At 36.3% G+C, this 22,404-nt stretch overlaps 1 protein-coding gene across 5 annotated transcripts in view; it reads right to left on the bottom strand.

The window, feature by feature from the left end:
- AKAP9 (A-kinase anchoring protein 9) overlaps nt 1-22,404 on the bottom strand; it is a 100,550-nt gene that overhangs the window by 62,492 nt on the left and 15,654 nt on the right. For 3 of the 5 annotated variants that reach the window (XR_006934693.1, NM_207179.4, XM_046918326.1), the window contains exons 2-5: nt 13,237-13,491; nt 8,188-8,232; nt 2,141-2,194; nt 1,568-1,738 (exon numbers count right to left, since the gene is read on the bottom strand). Coding sequence is in view for 4 of the 5 variants with exons in the window: in NM_207179.4 (NP_997062.3) it covers nt 1,568-1,738; nt 2,141-2,194; nt 8,188-8,232; nt 13,237-13,491 (525 nt within the window). In the remaining variant the exon portion in view is untranslated. The remainder of the gene's footprint in view (nt 1-1,567; nt 1,739-2,140; nt 2,195-8,187; nt 8,233-13,236; nt 13,492-22,404) is intronic. The other 2 variants (XM_046918330.1, XM_046918336.1) reach the window with 2 other exon arrangements.

Raw genomic sequence — 22,404 nt, 5'->3', positions numbered from 1 at the left:
CCAAACTATGAAAACTCAAGAAAAATCTTCTGAAGTTCTTATCAGAACACGGTGGAGAATTCCTAACTTAAAGGCACAGATGTAGTTGAAATACCAGATGCTTGTTATAATAAAGAAAACTTAAGACTAGATCAGATACTTAAGTGTATCATGTATCTCCTTTTGCATCTGTTCAATGAAATTTAAAAGTAAATTTATCTGTTCATATCCACCCACTGTTCTATGTTCCTTTTCAATTTCTTTTATTCAGCCGTTTTATTTTAACAAACAGGCAGAGATAATGCACACAATGTGTCTCTTGTAGCTGCTCCTTTTAGAAATTCCTTGCTTCTTCTGAAACATACACTGTATGCCTTTCTCAGCAGGGACATTACACACTGTACCACTATCATGAAGAATATGCTGTAGCTTAAAACAATTTTAAATATTATTGTACTGCGAACTGTTTAAACAGATTTTTTACTTTTTTTTTTAAACAGTAATCATCATGCAAACATCTCCACTTTAAACTTTCTCATGCAAAACTAACAGTAGTTTTGCTACTAACACGACTGTTTGAAACTAAAATTATGTTAAGTTCTTTAGTACGCAGTAATTATGGCTATTACACTTAGCACAATGGATACAAGACACAGTAATTAGAAGCTAAGTCTGACTTAAAAGGCAACACCAGGGATTCACCAACAGACAAAGCAATGATAAACCTGCAAGGTAACCACTCAAAGACCACTTCAGTGTAGTGGAAAACATGACATCCATTTTCACAGATAAAATACAAATGGAAACAGCAGAAAATTATAACTGCACAGCAATAATGAAGGCGAAAATGACTCCATTTTAAAACAATTTTTGTGTTCTGTGGAATTTTGCAAAGCAGAGACAGGTATATCATGATGACCTGAATCCAAACTAAAGGAGAGACCAAAGACATGAAGCATGACATAGCACTGACTTTAAAAAATGTAGTACTTGCTTAAACTGGAAGAAAAATTATTTTACATTCTTCACTTTAAAATCTAATGTTATATGCCAATGGTATTTCTAACTAGAGAAATACTTCCATGCAATCCCAAGTTATGAAATGCCTCTTAGAACATCCTGGCACAGTGGCCCTGTAATTTCAGACTGTGAAGTCTGACAAACAAACACCTTGTTAGTTCAAGGACCAACTCTGCAATACCATTCCTTAAGAAGTAAAACCTTATTTTTTATTTTCATTTTATATCTTTGAGGAACAAGAAGGTACTAAAGAAATGGGGTCTTTGCACAATACAGGAAGAATTAGGACTTTTCTTCAAGAAAATCATCTTTCCATTTCTGAGTCAAAGAAAGTCACTGCAAAGAACACTGAAATTTTAGTCACAAAATACAGAGAAAAAGGACACACAATGAAAATGCCACTCAAATAATAGAACACATGGTATATGATTAAAAAAAATTACGTATAATTCTATATCACACACACTGCATTCTGAACATCTGTCCTTAAGAGTGAATTCTTTCAGGTGACACTGCATTTTTGCACATAACCGAGTAGCAAGCAGAAAGCAACATAAGGTAATTATACCTGTTGCAATCCTTCTGTACCATATGCTGCCCTCATTTCTTCTAGCTCTCTGTTTAGCTCTTCAATCTCTTGTTGTTTCCCAGCCAATTCATTCTCCATCACCTCTAGCTGCATCAGAGAGTGTTGCATTCCATGCTCTGAACACATCTCTCCAACTCCAAATTCTTCTTCCTAAATTAATCCAAGTTTCTTAACATACCATTTTTTATGCTTTACAGAGATAAGTAAACTTGAATATCAAATTCTGTATCAAATGGCACCTTAGAACATTAACATATAATACAGCATTGAAGAATTTATTGCCATGGCAACGTCCTTTGTTAGTATAATTCACATCTCAAAAGCACGAAGCGTTCTGCAAGTTGTTTTGTAATGTTAGCCTTAGTTCAAGTAGTAAAACATTTTGCATTTCAAGTTTAAAGATAAACAATATTCATATGACAAGCAATGCAGATACAGAGCACAGCATGCAAAATAAAGTATTAGTCAACAACACAGTTTTTGTTCAAAATGAACTGTTTGAGGTTTTTAGTATTCTTTATTAGTATTACAATTCAATTTGCAGTACTGTACCCTGATCAAGTCTGCAGGTATAGCTGTTCTTGTCACAAAACTGCAACCATTTACCTGTATAAAGACAATTCCTAAATACATTATTATTTGAAATAAAGCTTGATTTCTATTTTTAATTTGTTTGAACCTTATATGATGATTCCTGCAGAGCCACGTGAATTTTTATGCTACAAAAATTTATTTCATTGGAAATACAAAATACCTTTTTGATTTTGAAATTGAATTTAGCACAAGCAACAGGTAACCCCCCTTCCAAAATTACAAAAACAGATACTACTGTCTAAAACCAAAATACACGTAAACATACATAGAAAACAAAGGAATTCAGATCTAAAGGTCAATGCAAAGCTTTTAAATATTAGTAATACTGCATTTTAAATTGCACATTTAACATTTCTAAATATTAATAAACATAGTTGTTTTCAAAAATACGTTTTTTTTACCCCAAATCTACTATTCCTAAGAGTCACCAAGAGATGAAAGGCAGTGTCATAAACTGACATTCACAGCCTGACGGAATCTCTTAAGAATGAAACAGAGCAGGAATTGTACATTCAACATAAGACTCATGAAATATTCCTTCACTCACCTAACACTGCGACTCATATTAAGCTTCTGTGAGATTTTTGGTTCTACAGAGTGTACAAACCAATAATGATGAATTTCCAAAAAGTGCAAGTCAAAGTAGTAGTTATATATCAAAAAATAAAAATTAAAAAGCCAAGATAAAAGGAATATTCTGTTGTATTCTGATAAAGTGTCAGATAGGCAGGCTTTTAAAATCGCAGACCAACGTCTTAAAACAAGAAAGCAAGAGAAGCTGTACTTCTCCTCAGAGCTCTGTATCACATTAGTCTGAAAAAAAAATAACGGCACTAGAAATGAAAAGGTATCATTCCGTTTCACATATGAATACTGTGAATACTGTGTTCACATAAAAAAAAAAGAGGGAGGAGGGGGGCCATATAGCTCAGATATCTGCCACAGGTAAGATGAGGGCTTATTTACAAAGGACCATAATGTCTGAGCAAATTAATACGTTACCCGACACAGAAGCATACAGCTGTAAATGGGATCAATATCATCATTGCATGTGTATTAAGAGAAAGAATAATCCTGTGTTAGTTTTAAATTTGCAGACCTGACACACGGCCATTTTCAATTCCTGACTTCCTCAGTGAAAAGGAGGACACCACGATGAGATTATTACTACCTTATTTTAGAGAGAATAAATAAGATTTCAGCAACTGTCAGTGCAGACAACTCATGGAGGCAGTGCACATCATTTGTGTTTTGCCAGATGTTTGCTCTTCATTCAGAAATACAAGTGTCTACACAGCGCCTGGCACTAATGTCTTTATATGGATTCTGGCTCATGGCCCAGATTAATACTTATTTTCCTTCTTTTTAACTGTTACTTAATTTAGACTTAATTGATAAAGATGTAGTGTATGATTCTTGTAAGCTACCACACAGAGAAGTGGATGCACTTCTCTTCCTCTGAATCATTTCAGTGTGGAACAACCAGTGACTCTTACACACTTTATAACAAGCGCTGTTAGGGCAGACATAAAAGCCTTCATTAGATGTTCCAGACTCCCTGGTAGCTGACATTTCAGAATCTTAAATAAGATTAACAGAAAAATCTTAAAAAGGACTTTGGCATATCCAAAACAACTGCCTGGAACTTCAGAAACACTGCTTCATGTCACAGAAGCCTTGTTAGCTGTAACAGACATGAACCACAGTAACACCTTAGTCCACTCTGTTTCTCACCCCCTACCTTATCCTTTCAAATGTCTTATGCCTCCTTCTAAAGTGCAAGTTAAAACAACAGGACAACGCTGTGCACTATAGTCTACACAAAAAGGCCTCAGACCACCACTCTGAGTGCTGTCTGGGTGGGAGCCCTGTGAGCAGCATGGCAGCTGCAGGCTGTACAGGAATCCTGTCCTGTCAGAGCAGGCAGATGGCTGTGGCTGGATATTAGCTTCAAAATATCTCATTTCAAAATTAATTTCTCACTCCTCTACCATATAGGAAGCCTGAAGTCCAGATATTAACTTCAGTGTTAACAGATGTCTGCACAAGGCCTACTGGGCTCAGGCACTGTCTCCTGGGCCCCACGGTTTACCTGTACACAGTTCTTCTATAAGAATTTCTTCTTTTAAAGCTTTGCAGTTCACCTTTAACTCTGAAATTTTCTTATACCTTTACGTCTTATGATGTGCTTAGTTACATATTCCCAGAATACAATTACATGTTTCAAGAAGAAATCAAACCACATAAGATAAAGGAAGGTAATGGAAGCAAGGAATAATGGGCTCTGAATATAGTAACTGCATAAAAAAATAACCAGAATGTAAGGAAAAATGCAATTTTACAACACATTAGCTACTCAGGAGCAACTGCTTGGGTGAACATAAGGCATGTGGGTTACAGAAGTCCCCCAAAGGACATCTTAACTTCAAGTTTTCTTCCTTGCTTGTATTTTCAAACTAACTCATAAGCATAGAATTTACTGATGTAATAACATATAAAATACAATCTGTAGTGTTTTCTAGTCTAAAAGAAAAAATATAATTTATATTGCATCAGTAAATACATATGCTTAGGCAAGCGAACACAAGCTTCTTCAGAAAAATACAAGGAAAAAACAATTTCCACCACTAAGTAAGGCAGCAATTTATGGTAATTGCCACCAGAGGTCAGGATGAAATTTATGAAATCACTGCGCTACTCTACAGATTCAACACACCCTTGCTAATGTTCCTTAGACCTTGGAATACCTGAAAGTGTACCTCAAAAATATTGAGTAGTTACACACAGTATATTATTACTGGTAACAACGATGTCCATACCAGAGAAAATTCTCTTTATATATTGCAAGCTCAGGCTTAGTGTAAATCAATAATTATTGATCACTCATTGCAAAATATAAAAATATCCAAATGCATGAAAATAATTTAACCTATTATAGACTGGCAAGCAGAATTCTGGTTTGAAAAGTGTTTTGATTTAGTAGTAGAAACATACAGAAGTATCTGGAATAGATTAACATTTTTCCTCATGTTTTCAGTTTTTTCTTTTCTTGTGCATTTTGGACACTTGGTTATTTACAAGAATTAATACTTAGACTTCAAACACTGCTTGACTGTGCTCTTAGGATTTTAATCAATTTTCTAGTAACGTCATAATTGACTATATGGAATGTAGCTAAAATTAGCAGTTATGACAAATCAGGAAAATAATTGCTGTTTTTTTAAACTCTATAAATGAAAGTAATTTTCAGTCTCTCATAAAAATAATTACAATCATAGAATATAAATAAGGTTAATAACAAGTAAGAATTAGCCTTCAAAAATTTTACAACCTATTTTTCTATACAGTATTAAAACGACAGATTTCTTTGTGTATTGACTATACATAAAGGTTAACATATAGAATGTCATTAACACTTACAGAGAGAAGGGAAAGAAATAAGGATCAAGAAAAGGAAAGGGAAATAAAATAATTGTGTAAGTTTTCATATCAATGTTTTTTGAGGTACAGTTTGCAAATTGGAAGAGGCACTGAGAGAAAAAAATAATCCAGGCAGATTACATCAATACCATAAAAATTAAAGAATACAGGAAATATACAGTAACAATTTTGCCTTACACAGTAATAAAAAAGCCCAAACAACTAACTGTTGGAAAAGCCTAATTTCCCTTAGTTCGCAGTTTAAACCATAACCGTACATACATAATCACCATGATCATTTAATGTAGAACTATTCAGGTAGGTCTCATTCTTGCTGAAACTGAATAATTTGTTTCAGTAAGGAAGCCGGTCATATAAAAGATTTATCAGTCTTCAGTCTGAGTACCACCTTTAAAGTATTGGTATTTAGAGAGGTGAGAGAAGAAAATTAGAGAAGAGACCATATTAAAAAGAAGATCCTGTAATACAAGAATTCTGATGGAAACATTCACTAGTTCTTTCAATTTTTTTTATTTTTTTTTAGAAAACTTCTTAGAACCATGTGTCTGGTAAGTCTCTCAAAGAGGGATTGCTTATCACTGAATTTCATCCAAATCCCCAAGAGAAGAGGCTGAATAATTAAAAGCATATGGCCTATTTTAACAATCATAACAAAACAAATGATTTATGACCTATTTCACTGTAAGCCTCTACTTCAACATAATTTCTGATAAAAACCACTACAGAGAATACAGATGTTTTGAAAAACGAAGAAAAAGATGTACAAATGTGTGGATTCACAGAATTCCAAAAAGGAGTATCCTTTCAGTAATTAAAAGGAGGCTTACAAAAAATACGGAGAGTGTAAAGATATATGAACATCAATGCCATTATCAACTGTTTTCAAAGGTTCACTCTTCAAACATATTCCATTTAGTAACAATTACATACTGTAGTGATGCATATATTCTAAAAAGTTGCAGTAAGGTCACAGTAGTTGTTCAAAAGTGTATTTGTTTCACTTTCAGTGGCAAACTCTGTGCACATGCTGCACTATCAATCATCTTACTGTACTTAAATTCTTTTTGTTCTTCCCCTTTTCTAATTCACTGGACAAAATAATGCATATTTTATCTAAGACAAATATTAAGCCCTGAATCTGACTTCTTCCTCATGTTAGCTTCAACTCTTTGAACCTTTCACTCTTTTATTTAATTTCTTCCATTTACAGCACTGTCAAGCAGCTGGACTGGGATCTTCAACCGAGATGTCCCCGACTCAGATTTTTTTTTTTTTAATTTGCATCACAACAAACATGCCCTAAAAATGATCATAGCTGATTGGACCAAGGGTCCATTTGGTTCACCAGTCGATATCTGAAAGTAAATGTGAAGGGATATTTTCAGTGCACTCCCAAGCGTCTTCTCCTAACATACCAGAAGAAAGTGAGCGCTTATAAACAAGGACAGGAGGAAGATGCAGGAGAGAAAGAGTCTAACTGGGGAAGACAGGTACAGTAAAAAGACTCAAACTAAAAAGGCTGAGACAAAATCTGTGGGAGAAATTGTAACTGTGATTTTGCGAGAGGCTGAAAAGAAGTGTGGTCATCTCTTAGAAAGGCTAAATCAAGGAAAGAACACCAAGTATCCTAAATCAAATTACTTCAGCAATGGAAGCATGTTTGATTACCTGATCCTCTCTTATTAGTTGCCAAACTTAAGATTCTGGGGTATTTTGCAAAAGTGCTACACAACAAAAAGTGGACTGTAACTACAGAAAGCTTATGTTTGAAGCATGATTTTATTTTTTTTTAACTGCAAATAATTTTTATAGGAATCAGATATTCTACAGCTATTTCTTGCAAAAATGTTATTGTCACTCAGTTGAACTGAAGTAGTTTACTCCTTACAAACAATAAACTGTTTTATTTGGCAAGAACAGATTTGCATATTGCCTACATCCCTCTTAAGTGACAGGGACATGTAATGGATGTCATGGTGTGCAGTAGCTAATGCCTCTACCCAGTCACTCATTCTCTCCCCACAGGCAGGATGGGAAGAAAATTGGAAAAAGCAAGAAAAAATAATGGGTTGAAACAAAAATAGTTCAATAAGTGTAAGAGAATAAGCAAAAAAATAAACAACAAACAAATGATGCAAAGGCACTCACTCACCACCTACCAGCAGCAGTGATGACCAGCCAGTGTTTGAGCAACAGCTACTTTGGAACTCATTAAACCATAATCAATTTGTTATTTATATATTTAATAGCAAATGAGAAGGAATTATGCACAACTCAATGGCAACACAAAGCATTACTACAACCATAATGGTGACAATGTTACAACAGCTCATAAATCCACAGTATTATTGATAATAGTACCCATCCTATTATGAAGTCAACAAAATGTTTGCTGTAACGGTATATCAATCATACCAGTAATGACCTGCAACAGCTTTGTACATGACATCACGTGTACTCTTTCCTTCTTCCTCTTTTTGGAAAACAGTGCACAGCATTTCAATAAACATGTAAAAGAAAAGGTCAAAAGAAAAGTTAGAAAGGAAGTGTTAGTTCGGTCTTACCTCAGAACTGTAATCTTCTATTGCAGTGGAAATTTCACTTTCCGGCTAAAACAAAATATTAAAATATTTACAATGATGGCAATCTACAAATATTAAAGAAGATATTTCCCATTTCTTTCTGAGAACGTAGACAGTATTCAAAAAACATCAGAGGTATCCATTAATGTGGTTTGAACATATATAGCGAAGGTCACCTTAAATTCCTTGACATACCAGATTTAAATAAAAGCAAATTAATTTGCTCAAAAGCAGGGAAAATCGCACTGTTATGCATTTTTCTTATGTAGATAGCAAATATGTGGACATATAGCTTTTAATGGGAACCATACAGATTTCTGTCACATTTTAGTTGTGCAATATCTTCTAGCAGCACAAATAATCTTTTATTGTCTACTTCAACCTTCAAAACAATCTAGTTATTTGTTTGGCTGCTAATGCTAAGTATATTTGCCAAGGGGTTTATTCAAAGGGAGCTAAAGAAAGATGGCCAAATAAACTCAAGTTAAGTGGATATGTCTTCTGTACTGAAGGGTTAATCCACCCCTTGCTAAAAATCAATTAAAAAAACCTAAATCCTATGAGCTCACACATCAACCTCCATCAATGTAAAACTTCAGTGTTATTCTTTAGTTGCTCTATTCCCAAGACCTGACCAACCATAATTAAAAAATCCAGCCCCTTCCATTATTAAGCCATCCATACTCTACGCTTCTATTACTCTCTGGTCAACACAAGTAATTAGATTTTACATAGCTCATCAGAGGGGCTTCAGTTTAAAAGCAAATAATTTAAAAAAAAATTATATAAACACATTTTGTTAGCAACACAATACAAACAAAGCTATTCATCAGTTCTCCCATTTATTTCTGGAATCAGAAATAGGTTTCTGTTTCATTATGACTTTAGGTTGCTAGTTTTCATTTCTTGTACCAGGCATGCATTTTCTTATAGCTAATCTCTCCTAGCAATACATTTTTATTCTTTATTTAATATTTGCTTCATTAAGAACATGGTTAATGTCTAAAATACACATAACATCACTCAAAGGCCCTTTATAGCCAACTATCTCTACCATCTAACTACCACAATGATAACACATTAGACATAAGTACTTTACAGAAAATCAAAATTAATTTAATTGCTGAACATTATTTAGAGGAAATACTGCAATATGATACAGAAAGGAAGTAATCTGCCTATGGAAAGCAGGATGTCCCTTTCAGAGAAACTTTTTTTCTATATGCAGTTAAGCATTGCTCAGAAGAGATGTTCTTCAGTACTGGATTTCCAACGTTATCACAGGACTAACAAAAGAACTTAAAATACTAAATTGGCCACAACTGAGAAGTGATTGTTATGCTCCTTTAGAAAATCCTCACAGGTGAGTATTCATTAACAGAATCCAACTGACTTTTTAAAGGACCTCAGTGTAAACTGTTACACAAACAGAACTACAAAATTCTAGATTCATTTTTGAACATGGATTAATTAGTAGGCAAATGCAAAAACAAGTTTATTTTAGGTAGAATCACAGAATCACAAGGTTGGAAAGGACCTGCAAGGTCATCTAGTCCAGCCATCCTCCCATTACCATTGCTACCAGAAGACACTAAACCATATCTCATAGCTCCTCATCCAGACGCCTCTTGAACACTGCCAGGGACGGCGACTCCATCACCTCCCCGGGCAGGCCATTACAGTGCCTGACCACTCTCTGAGAGAAAAAGTTTTTCCTTATGTCCAATCTAAACCTCCTCTGGTACAACTTGTGGCCATTTCCTCAGGTCCTGTTTGTTGCCTGGGAGAAGAGGTCAAAACCCTCCTTCCCACATCAGAAATCACCACCCACAAAGAACTAATCTGAGTGTTTAATGAGTTTTCTTGTCTTTGGTAATACAGAACTCAGCCTTATAAATTTTCAAGCTAAAACCCGAAGTACTCTGTATTCTGTTCTTACTATTCTTCTATATGGGTAATTTCAGAGTTAGTAAATCTAACTATACATCACTATTTATGGAGAGTTTGTTGTATACACCATAGAAAATTTGCAAGATATCCCAGCAAACCTTAGCCAGATTGTTAGTTTTTGTCATAACCATACTGAAAATCTAGTATTTCCTCTTGAGGCACTCACTTTATCACTGAACAGATTATTTCCAAATACTGGTTGAGCAAACAGATCTTCATTCTGCAATTTCAATTTTTTTTTTCCAATGCTAGATGGCTTAACTACCTGTCCTAATTCTTACTACCTTTTATTTCACTTTCTTTATTCTTCCTTCCCTCCTCACCCCTAAAGTCCTTCACTTTATTGTACATCCCAGGATATCTCTTCCCTAGTTCAAGCCTTTGATTGCTCTTTGCTTTCACACTTCTAACGTGGGAGTGCCTTAACTACATCCAGTAGCTACACTCCTTCTCATTCAGGTTCCCTCTCTGTTTCTCCATAACCATCACTGTCACTTTTCTTCCTTCTCCTCAAGAATCCCATCCAATGTCTCCTTCTTACTCTATTTCTGTTCCACGTCTGTGAAATCTCAGGGAATAACTAACAATTGGACTAAGTAATGAAAATGAAACAATGAACACAGGACTATATACTTTATTATCTACTTGAGTGAACATTTAAGCCATTCTAAAACTACTACCGAATATATTTGTCCAAGGATCAAGGACAAAAATTCATAGTGTAAAAGCTGCAGGGAGAACAACTTCTATCTGCACAACTACAAGAGGAAAGTCCAGTCAGGATTTTTAGATAGATATGCCATGTAGGCAGGTGTTCTATTTCATAGTATAAAAATAAGAATTCCAAAAAAGAATTCTAATAAAAGGTGAAATAAGCAAACTGAATTGAAATTTAGGTAGAAAGTAATCCTGCATAATGCCTCCAGTAATCTTGCCTTACTCTCCTGACACAGCAGCCTACAAAGATTTAACACTGGGTGAAAAAGCAAACAGCTCAAAGAAGCTGCCTTTAATTCTCCACTGCACGGATTAGCCTGAAACTGCCTGTTACATTGGCTGCCATTTCAGCTAAGCAAGCTCTAATCCAATTAGTGTAATACAGGCTCACCATCTGAAGCACTACACTTAAAAGAACAAAAACAGTAAATTAAGAAATTCTTTAAAACAATTTTAGGATTTTTCTTCTTCTATCAATACTGCACAGGCAGACACTTTAGCAATTATCTTTCAACTCAAAAATATCAATTACTTATTCAAATGAATAAACAGAGCACTGATAATGTAACACAGAAAAATGCTCTCAGTTGGGAGTAGCTTTCTTTTTTTCTCATGAAAGTAAATACTGTTATAGGAATCAATAAGTCATCAGCAGAGAGAAGTTATGAATGAACAGCAATCCCCATGCTTATTCATTTAGATTCATTTATAAAATAAACAAATGAACCAAACTAACGTAAGTTGCTTTGGGATTTTTCATTCAGGTCAGAATAAGACAGACCTAAGAAAAACAATGCCTGATCTTAAGAATAAATCTATGTGAGAAATCTTTTGCAACTGCAGCATAATTTCTTCATTTTTAAAACCATCAATGTCTTCTTTTTTTAGCTTTCAGAGGCCAATATAGGCTACTGGGAGCAAACTGATTTCATTAGACTTGCCTTGAGCAAAGAATTGGACTATGTCATCTTGAAGGTCCCTTCCAATCTCAACTATTCTATGTTTTTGTACTTTACCCCATTTCTCCAATTGTAGCAGAGATCCTGACTGAGAGTGAGTACAACAGCAGGGTCTGGGAACATGCAATCATGATGTACTTCAAAATACACTTGGCTAAGATAACTGTATGAAAAAACTTTCTTATGTATGTAGACTACAGTACTGTTAAAACAACAGTTTAAGCAATTCCCTCTTAACAGCTCTACGCCCTATCACTCCTCTGTCTTTACCTGTAGATAAGCTGATCATTCCTTCCACTCTCACAAAGTACTCCTTTCCCTTTTCCTTAAAAGACAAAGAAGTCTCATCTTTACACATATGAAAACGGCCATTCTGGTAATAAACACTCTTTTAAAATGCCATTCTCTCCTCAAGGAAAAGTTATGAATTAAACAGACAGTTTCACTGAGTTACTACAGATATTTTTGAAGCTTTGACATGAACTTTTAAATACAATAACCTACGTCTTAAAAGCAAGTATGTATGAAGTTCAGTCTATCTGAACTTCACCTGTAGGCTTAAAATCATAAGTTGATCAATTACTTTATGAGTTTTCATTCACACACGCTGTCATTTGTACTGTCTGTGTCAGAAAAGACTGTATTCACACGGTCAGAACTGGGAATCTGAATTGAACTGCTAGTTCAAAGTGATACTCATTTGCTTTTAGAGGCACTGCTTTCAATAATGAAATAACCTATATTGTAAATAACATCAGCATCTCTTGGTCCTAGATACATATTGGTAACAACATACTAGGTTATTTGAACTCATGCCCACTTGGAACTGACCTGGACCGCCAGTGTATATCACACAAGGTATGTTACCATCTTACAACCTTCCCAGAGCATGTAATTCCAACCATTAGCAAGCAGGATTATAGTAGTAAAAGTAGAGTATCTGTTTATTAGTCTCTTAAGCCATCCAATACTAAGTAGTGTTTTCTAAATTCACTCCTCATTAACAAGAAAGACTCTAAGTACGTAATGTATACAAGAAAGATGCTTAGCTTTGCATTTTGCTGTAGCCATGGTTGCAGGGATCAAAAATCCACAGCAATTTGTCAACTTTTATTAAAACAAAATGCATAAAATGAAGCAATAAAACAAAACTAACTTTCGTCTATTTATGGAGTACAGCAGCACAAACAGAATTTCTATGATCTATGGTACACTGACTATGGAAAACAAGATGTCAGCAGACAAGTAGAAAACACTCTGGACCTTTTGAAGACAGAAAGCAGAGGCAAGGAAACAACACCTACAGCCTCAAATAATTTATTTTCATTCCCAAAATTAATAGATTATTTTGCCTCCCAACCTGTAAACTACAGTTTACACCAACAGTTTACAACAACAAACTTACCTCAGTGGTGTAAGCCTGGATGTGTTTGATAATTTCTCCACTATGCAAAGTCCTTGTAACAGCAAAGTCAGCAGTTGCAGCTGCTCCTCTTCGGCTGCTGCATGTAGATGTTTCCTCACCTCGAGATCTATCAGTATCAAGCCCATCTTGTATTGATTCTTCATCTTTGATGCTTGCTGTTTTCCTTTTCTTTTTCTGCTTCTTTGATGTGCTCTGTCCATCGGTTTGTGCTTTCCTCTGCCTAAACTGGGCAAGCTGTACAGAAGACAAAATCTTGTTAAAGGTGAAAGTTTTCCTCTTTATTACTAAAGACATCCCCTATGTAGAGTGGCTTACCAGCTGCTCTACATAAAGCTTCAAACTAATCGCTACCTGGAAGTTAATCCTGCATATCTCAAGACAGATTCGGACTATATTCACATAGTTTGTTTTAAAAAATCTTCAAAGAAAAATAACATTCTATTACTGAATTCATTTAAGGTTTCATACTGGCCAGTTACGGTTTCACAGACAGAAACCAAGGAATCAAAACATCCAAAGGTAAAAGTACAAATGTCACTGTAAAGCAGAAGTGTGATAAATCTCACAGTACCTAATCTCACAGTACCTAATACCTCAAAAATAATTCATAGAAATTACTTTTTTCCTATTCCAGAAATGGATGAAAACCATCTTTTATTGTACCACTTATCAAATAAGGTTTTCTTTTTTAAATAAAGTTGGTTTTTTTACAAAAAAATGTTAGAACGCAAGAAAGCACTTGAAAACATCATAAAGAAACAGTGAAATATATAATAAGGGAATAATCTACAGACAGCGAGCAAATCAGAAGATACACACTACCTTGTAGCAAAACATGCTGATGAACAAAAAGTCACAGGTGAGCCAAGCACACAGTTGAAAAACCAATTAGTATATAAGCTATTCAAATACTGTAAGACACTGTCTTTTGAAGAGCTTATTACTTTTAATCACTTCATAGTGGTTTACACAAGAAAATCCATTTAAATTATTTTTCCTCAACAACAACAGAATTTCTGTTCCAGTAAGAAAAACAAGCCTGGTGGATTTTACCAATTAAAACCCAAAACTACATCGATCCCAACAATAAAATCCGGTAACATACAACATTATTTTCCAAATAAAAAGTCCAATGACTCTTTAAGCTAGACTATATTTTGTAAATGTAGCGCCAAAGTAAACACACAGCATAACAAAGACCTTCAAGCTCTAATACTTTTTATATTAACTAATACCCAAATGTCACGTATTCTTTATAAATTTGCTGTAATTTCAAGTAAAAGCTATAGTAAAATAGCAAGTTGGCGCATGATATTCACCACTCGAGAAAGCCAGGCTTCCATTCAGCCTCTTGAGCACACTCAGACCAAGCCGGACACGAGGATGCCCCTTCTCAGGCGCTGTTCTGCTACAGCGTGGGCTGTCACTTGCAGAGCTCTGTATTTCTCATTTGGCCTCAGGATAGCTGGGAGGCCATAAAGTAAGCAAATGTGTCGCTTGCAGATCAAGTCTCACTTCTGGCAAGTTTGTGCTTTAGTCCCTTTATTTCTATTTCTCCGTGGGTTCCTTCAGCCTTCTCTGCAGCCCCAGGACTGACAGCTTGGCATATGGCTCCTGCTCTGTTTACAGAGGACCTGAAGATTTGCTGAGCCAAATATGCTCACCTACGTATTTAATGCCTACTTTCACCCTAATTAGTTCAACTTCAGGAATTTTTCTCTATTTTTTAAGCCCGTAACTTTCCTTATTTCACAAAAACCGATCAGAGCTTTTACACCCCACAAATTCTGAGTAAAAAGGAAAGGACAGTCTCCTCCTGTCTTCAAAGTGTAAGGAAGAAAACACACTTAGAAAAACACACTTCCTAAAAAGTGGAAAGATTCCAGATCTGTCTCTTTACAACACTGCCACATTCACTTAAAATCACCAATTTACCTCAAAAATTAGTTATTAATTTATCATAAAAAAGCAGACTATGTCCAAACGCCACATGGAAATAAAACAGCATCTGACTTCAGTTTAAGCAATTGCTCATATTTATTCAGTATTTTTAAATAACGAAAGACACACAGACCCACTGGTCAAGAGCTCTCTTTTCCAATTTGATTGAAACCTTCTGGAGTGGAAAATTAAGTTGGCTTTTTTAAAGCTGCTTTACAGTCTTTTTTTGTCTGCAAAATTACATGTCTATCTCAAGGACAATTGAATTACTCCATTACTGAATACTCCCCTCAAGTATTTTGAATATTTCAGCTGAAGCACAGAGGGATGCCAGATTTCTCTCCTAAAATTAAGTTGTCAATTTGCACTTGTTAAGAATTTACTGATCAAACCCTACCAGGCCAGTTGTAAACACACTTTAATTATCCTGTTTGAACACTGCTGTGGATGGGCACACATGAAAGCTGTACAAATGAAACTGTTGCTGTTGCATTTTATATTACAAAAGTTCTCAACTGATGATTTCTGTATGAGCATCTAGGGCTTTGGAAATAATTAAACTGTTAGTGACAGATACACTTACAAAGAATAGCAACAGATACCCACCACATTCACATATATACAGAAGTACCTACTAATGGAACTTGAATTCAAATTCACATTTTAAATCAAATTAAAAAGTTAGACATGAGAGAAGCAGTATAACAAAAAGCTACTGCTGAGCAAATGCATCCTGTGGTGCTCAGCTCAACACAGCAGAGTCTCAGATGCAGAATTCCTTCTGAAAATGGAATTCGGGAACTCAAGCCGAGAATCTAGCAATGACAAGCAGGAAAAAAACAGTCCACCAGCAATGATGGGAACTATGGAAAAAAAACCTTCTAGAATTGAAACAGAAAACTACCTCCAGATTTTGTAGTTCTAGAAAAATAATTTTTCACGTGTGAAAAAAGCTGATACCACCATTCATTCCTTTACCTTGCCTTCAAGGTATGCCAGCTTGTTAATGAAGGCTGTGGAGAACTTAACATTGCTTTTTGCCAGTTCTGCCTCTGCAGTTCTGAAACAACTCATGTCTTCATCAAGTTACAAAAGTTCCAAGCAAGAGCAAAAGATGCTAACTCAGCAGTTACTGATAGAGCAGGAAGGATCCCAAGGATCCCACTCCAGCCACTGAAAGCCTCAGAACTGACACAGAATTGGAAGGAACAAGAGAGACTGAGTACCTTACATCGCACATTTGTTTGTTTTCAGGCTTATAATTCCAGAGGTACCATTTGCAACAGCTGCCCAGTTCTCCATTAGTTTGATAAATGGGAAGTGATTAAATGTTGGCGTGAAATTCTGAGGATGCACAAGGCACTGCACCTCTTGGAAAAACACTTACCAGAAGTCACAGGCATAGAATAGAGCAGCATGAGGAACGCAAGTAATGGCTACGCTTTTCAAAACAGTTTCCCACAGTAATGACTGACTATAAGAACTTAGGTATTCAGAGGATTAATTTATCTAGTTGTAACCATAACCTCTTCCTTCTTACAAATCCCAGAACAACAGGACAGACCATAGCAAGACCATACAGATCAGATACAAAATTACTTAAGCTTTCAAATGCTGCTATCCTGTAACTGGCAGAAAATCAGAAAAGCAGAGAATAATCAATCACTATTAGGAACTCAATGCTATTGAGAAAGAAGCACACTAACCTGTAAAGCAGCAGGGATGACTTGTGTAAACCATATCAATCATGAAAACTGAATAAATAATGCTGTTGTTATAACTATAGTAGTAAATAAAACATTTTCAGCATACTCTGTGATAATTGTGCCAGAAATTTCAATTGCAGGGATCTGCTGTATATTGAGTGAATTCAAATGTATTTTGGCTGAACTACAGATATATTTTTATAGCTGTATTTTTTTTTTTTGATAGACATAGGAGTCTTTAAAACAGAAACATATTAAGCTCTGTTTAAAACAAGTTGCTGCTCTATCTCTATTTGCTCCTGCTTATCACCTCTTAACATTCTTCTACAATAAATCACATCTGTGTGGTCTCATTTGCAGACCTACAACAGCTAACAGGAATTGAATTTGCACAGTGCCTCTGAAGAAGGCTGGTATGAAACAAGATAATTTTTGCTGTACCTGTTGCTTAAAAAAAATAACTTGTAACCTCTAGAACAAAAAGTTTACGGATAGCACATCCTGTACAAGTACTGTTATATGGTTATACCTCCTCCACCTGCACACAAACAGTACTAGATTTGAATTTTCAAATTCACACACACACGTTTTACAGAAGGAGCAGGGTCTGTTCGTCTGCCACAGTTCCTCTTAGGCAACATAGAAGGATGAGCTATGAACTTACAGGCAAAACAAAAAAAGCACCTCAAAGGAGTTGCTACAGGCAAGCAATTTTTCTTCTCTTCTTTTACAACGTACAATAAAAATGTGAGTGGAGATCTACACCATGGTCTTGCATATCTCATCTATTATCATTTTGAAAGATGTTCCAGATACTGCTTTAATTTCAGATGAATGGGATAAACAAACAGAAGAGGACTTGCCCTTAATTGGGAGTTCTCAGCCTGTTGTCCAGAGAAACACTGTATTGGACCAGCTCACCTCTGGATCAGTCAGCGTAAGAAGACAACTCAGAGATGTGGTTAACGACTCAAAGCCAAGTTGTTAGTCAGTCACAAGTGGAGTTACACTTGGTCATATACTACTTAGTGTCTTTATAGATGATATTGATTATGAGACTGAATGCACCTTAACCAAGTTCATGGATGATATCAAACCAGAGGAAAGGCAGATACACCAGAAGGAAGTGCCACCATACAGAGAGACCCCAGCAGACCAGACGATGAAGCCAACAAGACCTGTATGAGGTTTAACAAAGATAAATGTAAAGTCCTGCACCTGGGATGCAATTATGTCATGCAGCAGTGAAGGGCTGGGAACTGACTGGCCTGGTAAGCAGCTCTGCTGAAAGGGGCTTGGGACTTCTGGAGGGCAACAAGCTGAGCAAGAGCATGCAGAATACCCTCAGACAGCAATGAAGGGAATCCTTTGAAATGGCTGCTGCTAATGCCTACCATAGCAAATAAAAAAGACATGAATACAACAGTCTATACACCAATTTTGGGATTAAATGTTTTATTCTGTGACTGAAAAACCCCAAATCCTGTTATGTGAATCAGAATTTGATAGTAATAATGCCATGCATTATTTGAGAATCTGAGCTCACAATATAAAAGAAAAAAGGTTGCAAGCCCAATGAACTACTCCTAACTGCAGTATTCTGATATAAATGTTATGCTAAACAGCAGAGTGCATATCTAAAACCTTCCACCCAGCAGATAGAAGTTCTCCACTGGAGCAGGATCTGTAAACAGGCACACTGACGGTAGGCAAAAGTGAAGTAGTGTTCTTTGGCAGGTATTGCTTGGGACTTGCTGAAAGAGTGCTGCCTACAGCTTCCAAGGTCCCAATACCAATACTAAGGAAAGAATGACTGAGAGAGAGATGAATGGAAAATAATCAGATACAGAAGACAGAGTTCTTTCTAGTGGTTGATTTCAAGTCAGATTTATTCTTAGATTTATTCTATTTCACGAGTCACCTAGTAAGAGATAATCACAACTCCTTCCAAATTCTGAGATAAAAACCTACAGAATGAAGTAAGCAACTTAAAAAATACATTCAACATTTATGTGTCATAGCTGGAAATCTGAATTATACTATTAGTAAATAATTAATGTTCTTTGCAAGTCATTCTGGTTATCTTTTGAGGCAAATGAAGCTTTATTTGTTCTTTTCAGCAGATGCTCAATTAAATAAATGGGAAACATTAGGTTTAATGAAGAAGAAATTAATCGCTCAGGAATGAGATATTTCTGCTCATTGGTACGTGGCACTCACAGTCAGATTTTCCCAACTGATGCGCAAGACCTTAGAATGTCTTCTCTTGTGGAGACTTAAGTGGTTCATGAGATTTAGTAGATGCCAATAAGACCGACAATTTATTAAGAAGAAATGTTATAATCTGTACCTAAATACAAGCTTGAGACTTTCACCTTCAGAAACAGCCATTCCTTGGCAGTGCCCTGCACAAGGCCTACAGGATCACCAGGTGAAGGAGCATGGAGCACAACTCAAGATAGCAGCAGCAACAGGAGGTAGGGCAATTCTATCCATCTTTTTAGCAGTCTGTATTGATTCAGACAGTACTGATGCCAGAGCTAATAATCAAGGGCACTGAACTTGAATGAACCCCTCCAGATGGCTCCGTGAGCTGGAAAGCCTCTGAATTAGTGTGGTTCTGATCTGGCCTGGTCTTCTATGTCCCAAGAATTTAAATAGGAACAGACTGAGGAACAGCTAAGTTCATTACAGCTGGGTTATTTTCTGGGTAAGCAATGAGAGCATTTTCATACACTTAACTTTCAAGTCTGGTTATAATGACAAAGACTGAAGTACACCAAGCACATTTTGGTGCTGCACTGCTATGAGAAAAGTCCAATTAAAACAAATAAGCTACTACCAAATTGCCTGATGGGTCTCTTTAATTAATCTACTACTACATACATACATATCATACATGTTGCTTATTTATATTGCTCTACTGACTTTTTATTGTTCTTGTACAGAGACTGAGTACCAGAGCTTCTAACAAAGGGTGAAGAAAAACATCTGAATTGTGTTAGTACTCTCCCAAAGTGAAGAGGAAATCAGTGGACTGGGACAACCAGTTCATGACAAAAATCAGAGGGCAACAGAAAACTTGTTTCATGCTTCTCTATAAAAAAAGCACAGATCATCAGTGCAAGAGGCCTGAAACATATAGGAAGTCTTTGCTGTATCAAGGCCGTGGGAGCAGAGATAAAGCAGAGCCACTTTCACTCTATATTAGAGAGGGAGATAAGCTGTTGGTGCTTGCTCATGAGGTACATTCTGTCCTACACTTCTGGCCAGAGTTTCAAAGGACTGGTAATAACGGGCAGGTTAAAGGGAAGCAAAGAGGAAGTTACACAGGGATAGAAACAAATTCCTTTTGTTCCAGGAGGATGATCCATAACGTCAGCTTTAAAAATCTGGATTTTGAAGCTTTCTTCAGCTAGGCTGAAAAAAGCAATGGTATAGGGACAAACTCAGTTGTCAACATCCTACAACCTTTTGAAACAATATCTGGAGGGGAGGTGGGGAAAGGAACCATCACACTGTTAGTGAAATTCTTTCTATTTTCAATAAGGAAAAATGTTTCCCTCTCTCCTCCTGTAGCTTTTTAAAAAATTATCCAGTTTGCCCAGACCAGGAAATTCCACATTAGAGACAGAATCTGGTAAAATAAGTTTTAACAAAGGAGACAGAAATGTTACAGTAATATTTTATTCTTCCAAAAGAAAGTAATAGAAAATAAGAGTTTTACTTCTTACTTTCTTAAACTGTTAGTTTTTATTTTTCATATTTCATATTCATATCATTTTTTTTTCACAAACGTCTGAAGATGAACCAGAAAACATCACTGTCTTGCCATTCTGTTGTCAGACATTCACACTTCATGACAGAGTTTTGAAAATCTGCACCCAGCAGATAAGTTTGTATATTAATTAACTGATGAATCCTAATTTAAGGATTTGGATACCCTAAGAGCATTAGTTGCTTTCCATACAGTTACACTACCATTCTCTGGGCTGCATGAACATCTCACAGCCCTTCAGAAACAAAAATATCAGCATATAAGCTCAGGCACTGACCAACCTTATGTGTTGTCACAGTCTTCAAAGGAGTAAAAAAAATACATCACTGTCTATAACAGTACAAGGATTTACTACATGCCACCATGTTTATGTTCACAAACAAAACCACTGAACCTCAGCAACTGAATAGTATGTATCATAGAATCATAGAATGGCCTGGGTTGAAAAGGATCACAGTGATCATCGAGTTTCAACCCCCCTGCTATGTGCAGGGTCGCCAACCACCAGACCAGGCTGCCCAGAGCCACATCTAGCCTGGCCTTGGATGCCTCCAGGGATGGGGCATCCACAACCCCCTTGGGAAACCTGTTCCAGTGTGTCACCACCCTCTGTGTGAAAAACTTCCTCCCAGAATCTAACCTAAACTTCTCCTGTCTTAGTTTAAAACCATTCCCCCTCGTCCTATCATTATCCACCCTCATAAACAGCCATTCCCCTTCCTGTTTATATACTCCCTTCAAGTACTGGAAGGCCATGATGAGGTCTCCCCAGAGCCTTCTCTTCTCCAAGCTAAACAAGCCCAGTTCCCTCAACCTTTCCTCATAGGAGAGGTGCTCCAACCCACTGATCATCTTAGTGGCTCTCCTCTGGACCACTCTAAGAGCTCCACGTCCTTCCTGTACTGGGGGCCCCAGGCCTGGACGCAGTACTCCAGACAGGGCCTCACCTCACAATCACCTCCCTCTCCCTGCTCACCACCCCTTTTTTAATGCAGCCCAGAACACAGTTGGCCTTCCAGGCTGTAAGTATGTACTCATGGCTAACAAGTCACTGCTCAACTGGACCCAGTGCCCTTGGGAGTTTTGATTTCTGCATAAGGCACCGAGTGACTTCAGCTACTGTGTCCATGTAAGGACAGCCCAGGACACTAAACATGATGTAAATGTAGATGAGGTGTTACTAGCTAACACAGCTGCTTTTTTAAAAGCATGTATGACAGCCTCCTAAACAGAAGGCAAGTGAAAGAGACTCTAATGTTACAGAAGCATTAAAATTATGTACTAGCATTTAGTTTTATGACTGCTTTTTCTTTTGGTACTGTGATTCAACAAAATTACAATGTTGGGCTTTACTCTTATTGCAGTTCATTTCTGTAAGTGAACTCAACAATAAACAGCATTAATTTATATTCAACCTTAAACAGTACTTCATTTTCACAACAAATTATTTAAAAATAGTGTATAAGTGGATACCAAACCTCACAAGAGAGAAATAAAGAACTAGGCAATAGACATTACAGATAACAAGTTTCAAACGGGCTTCCAAAGAGAAGCAATAGCAGCGATATAATAAACAAAGGCATCAAATCATTAATGCACTCAGAATTTGAACTCTCGGAAATAGCACAGACAGCAGATGCATCAGTAAGCATGTTACCTTCTGTAACACTTAAAGAAATGATCACCAATCTGAGCATTGCTTATGTAGTTACTTCTTAAAAC

Source organism: Gallus gallus, chromosome 2 (assembly GCF_016699485.2).
Source record: "Gallus gallus isolate bGalGal1 chromosome 2, bGalGal1.mat.broiler.GRCg7b, whole genome shotgun sequence".
Lineage (NCBI taxonomy): Eukaryota > Metazoa > Chordata > Aves > Galliformes > Phasianidae > Gallus > Gallus gallus.
Note: the sequence above shows the minus strand (reverse complement) of the source record. Positions and strands in the feature narration are given on the sequence as shown.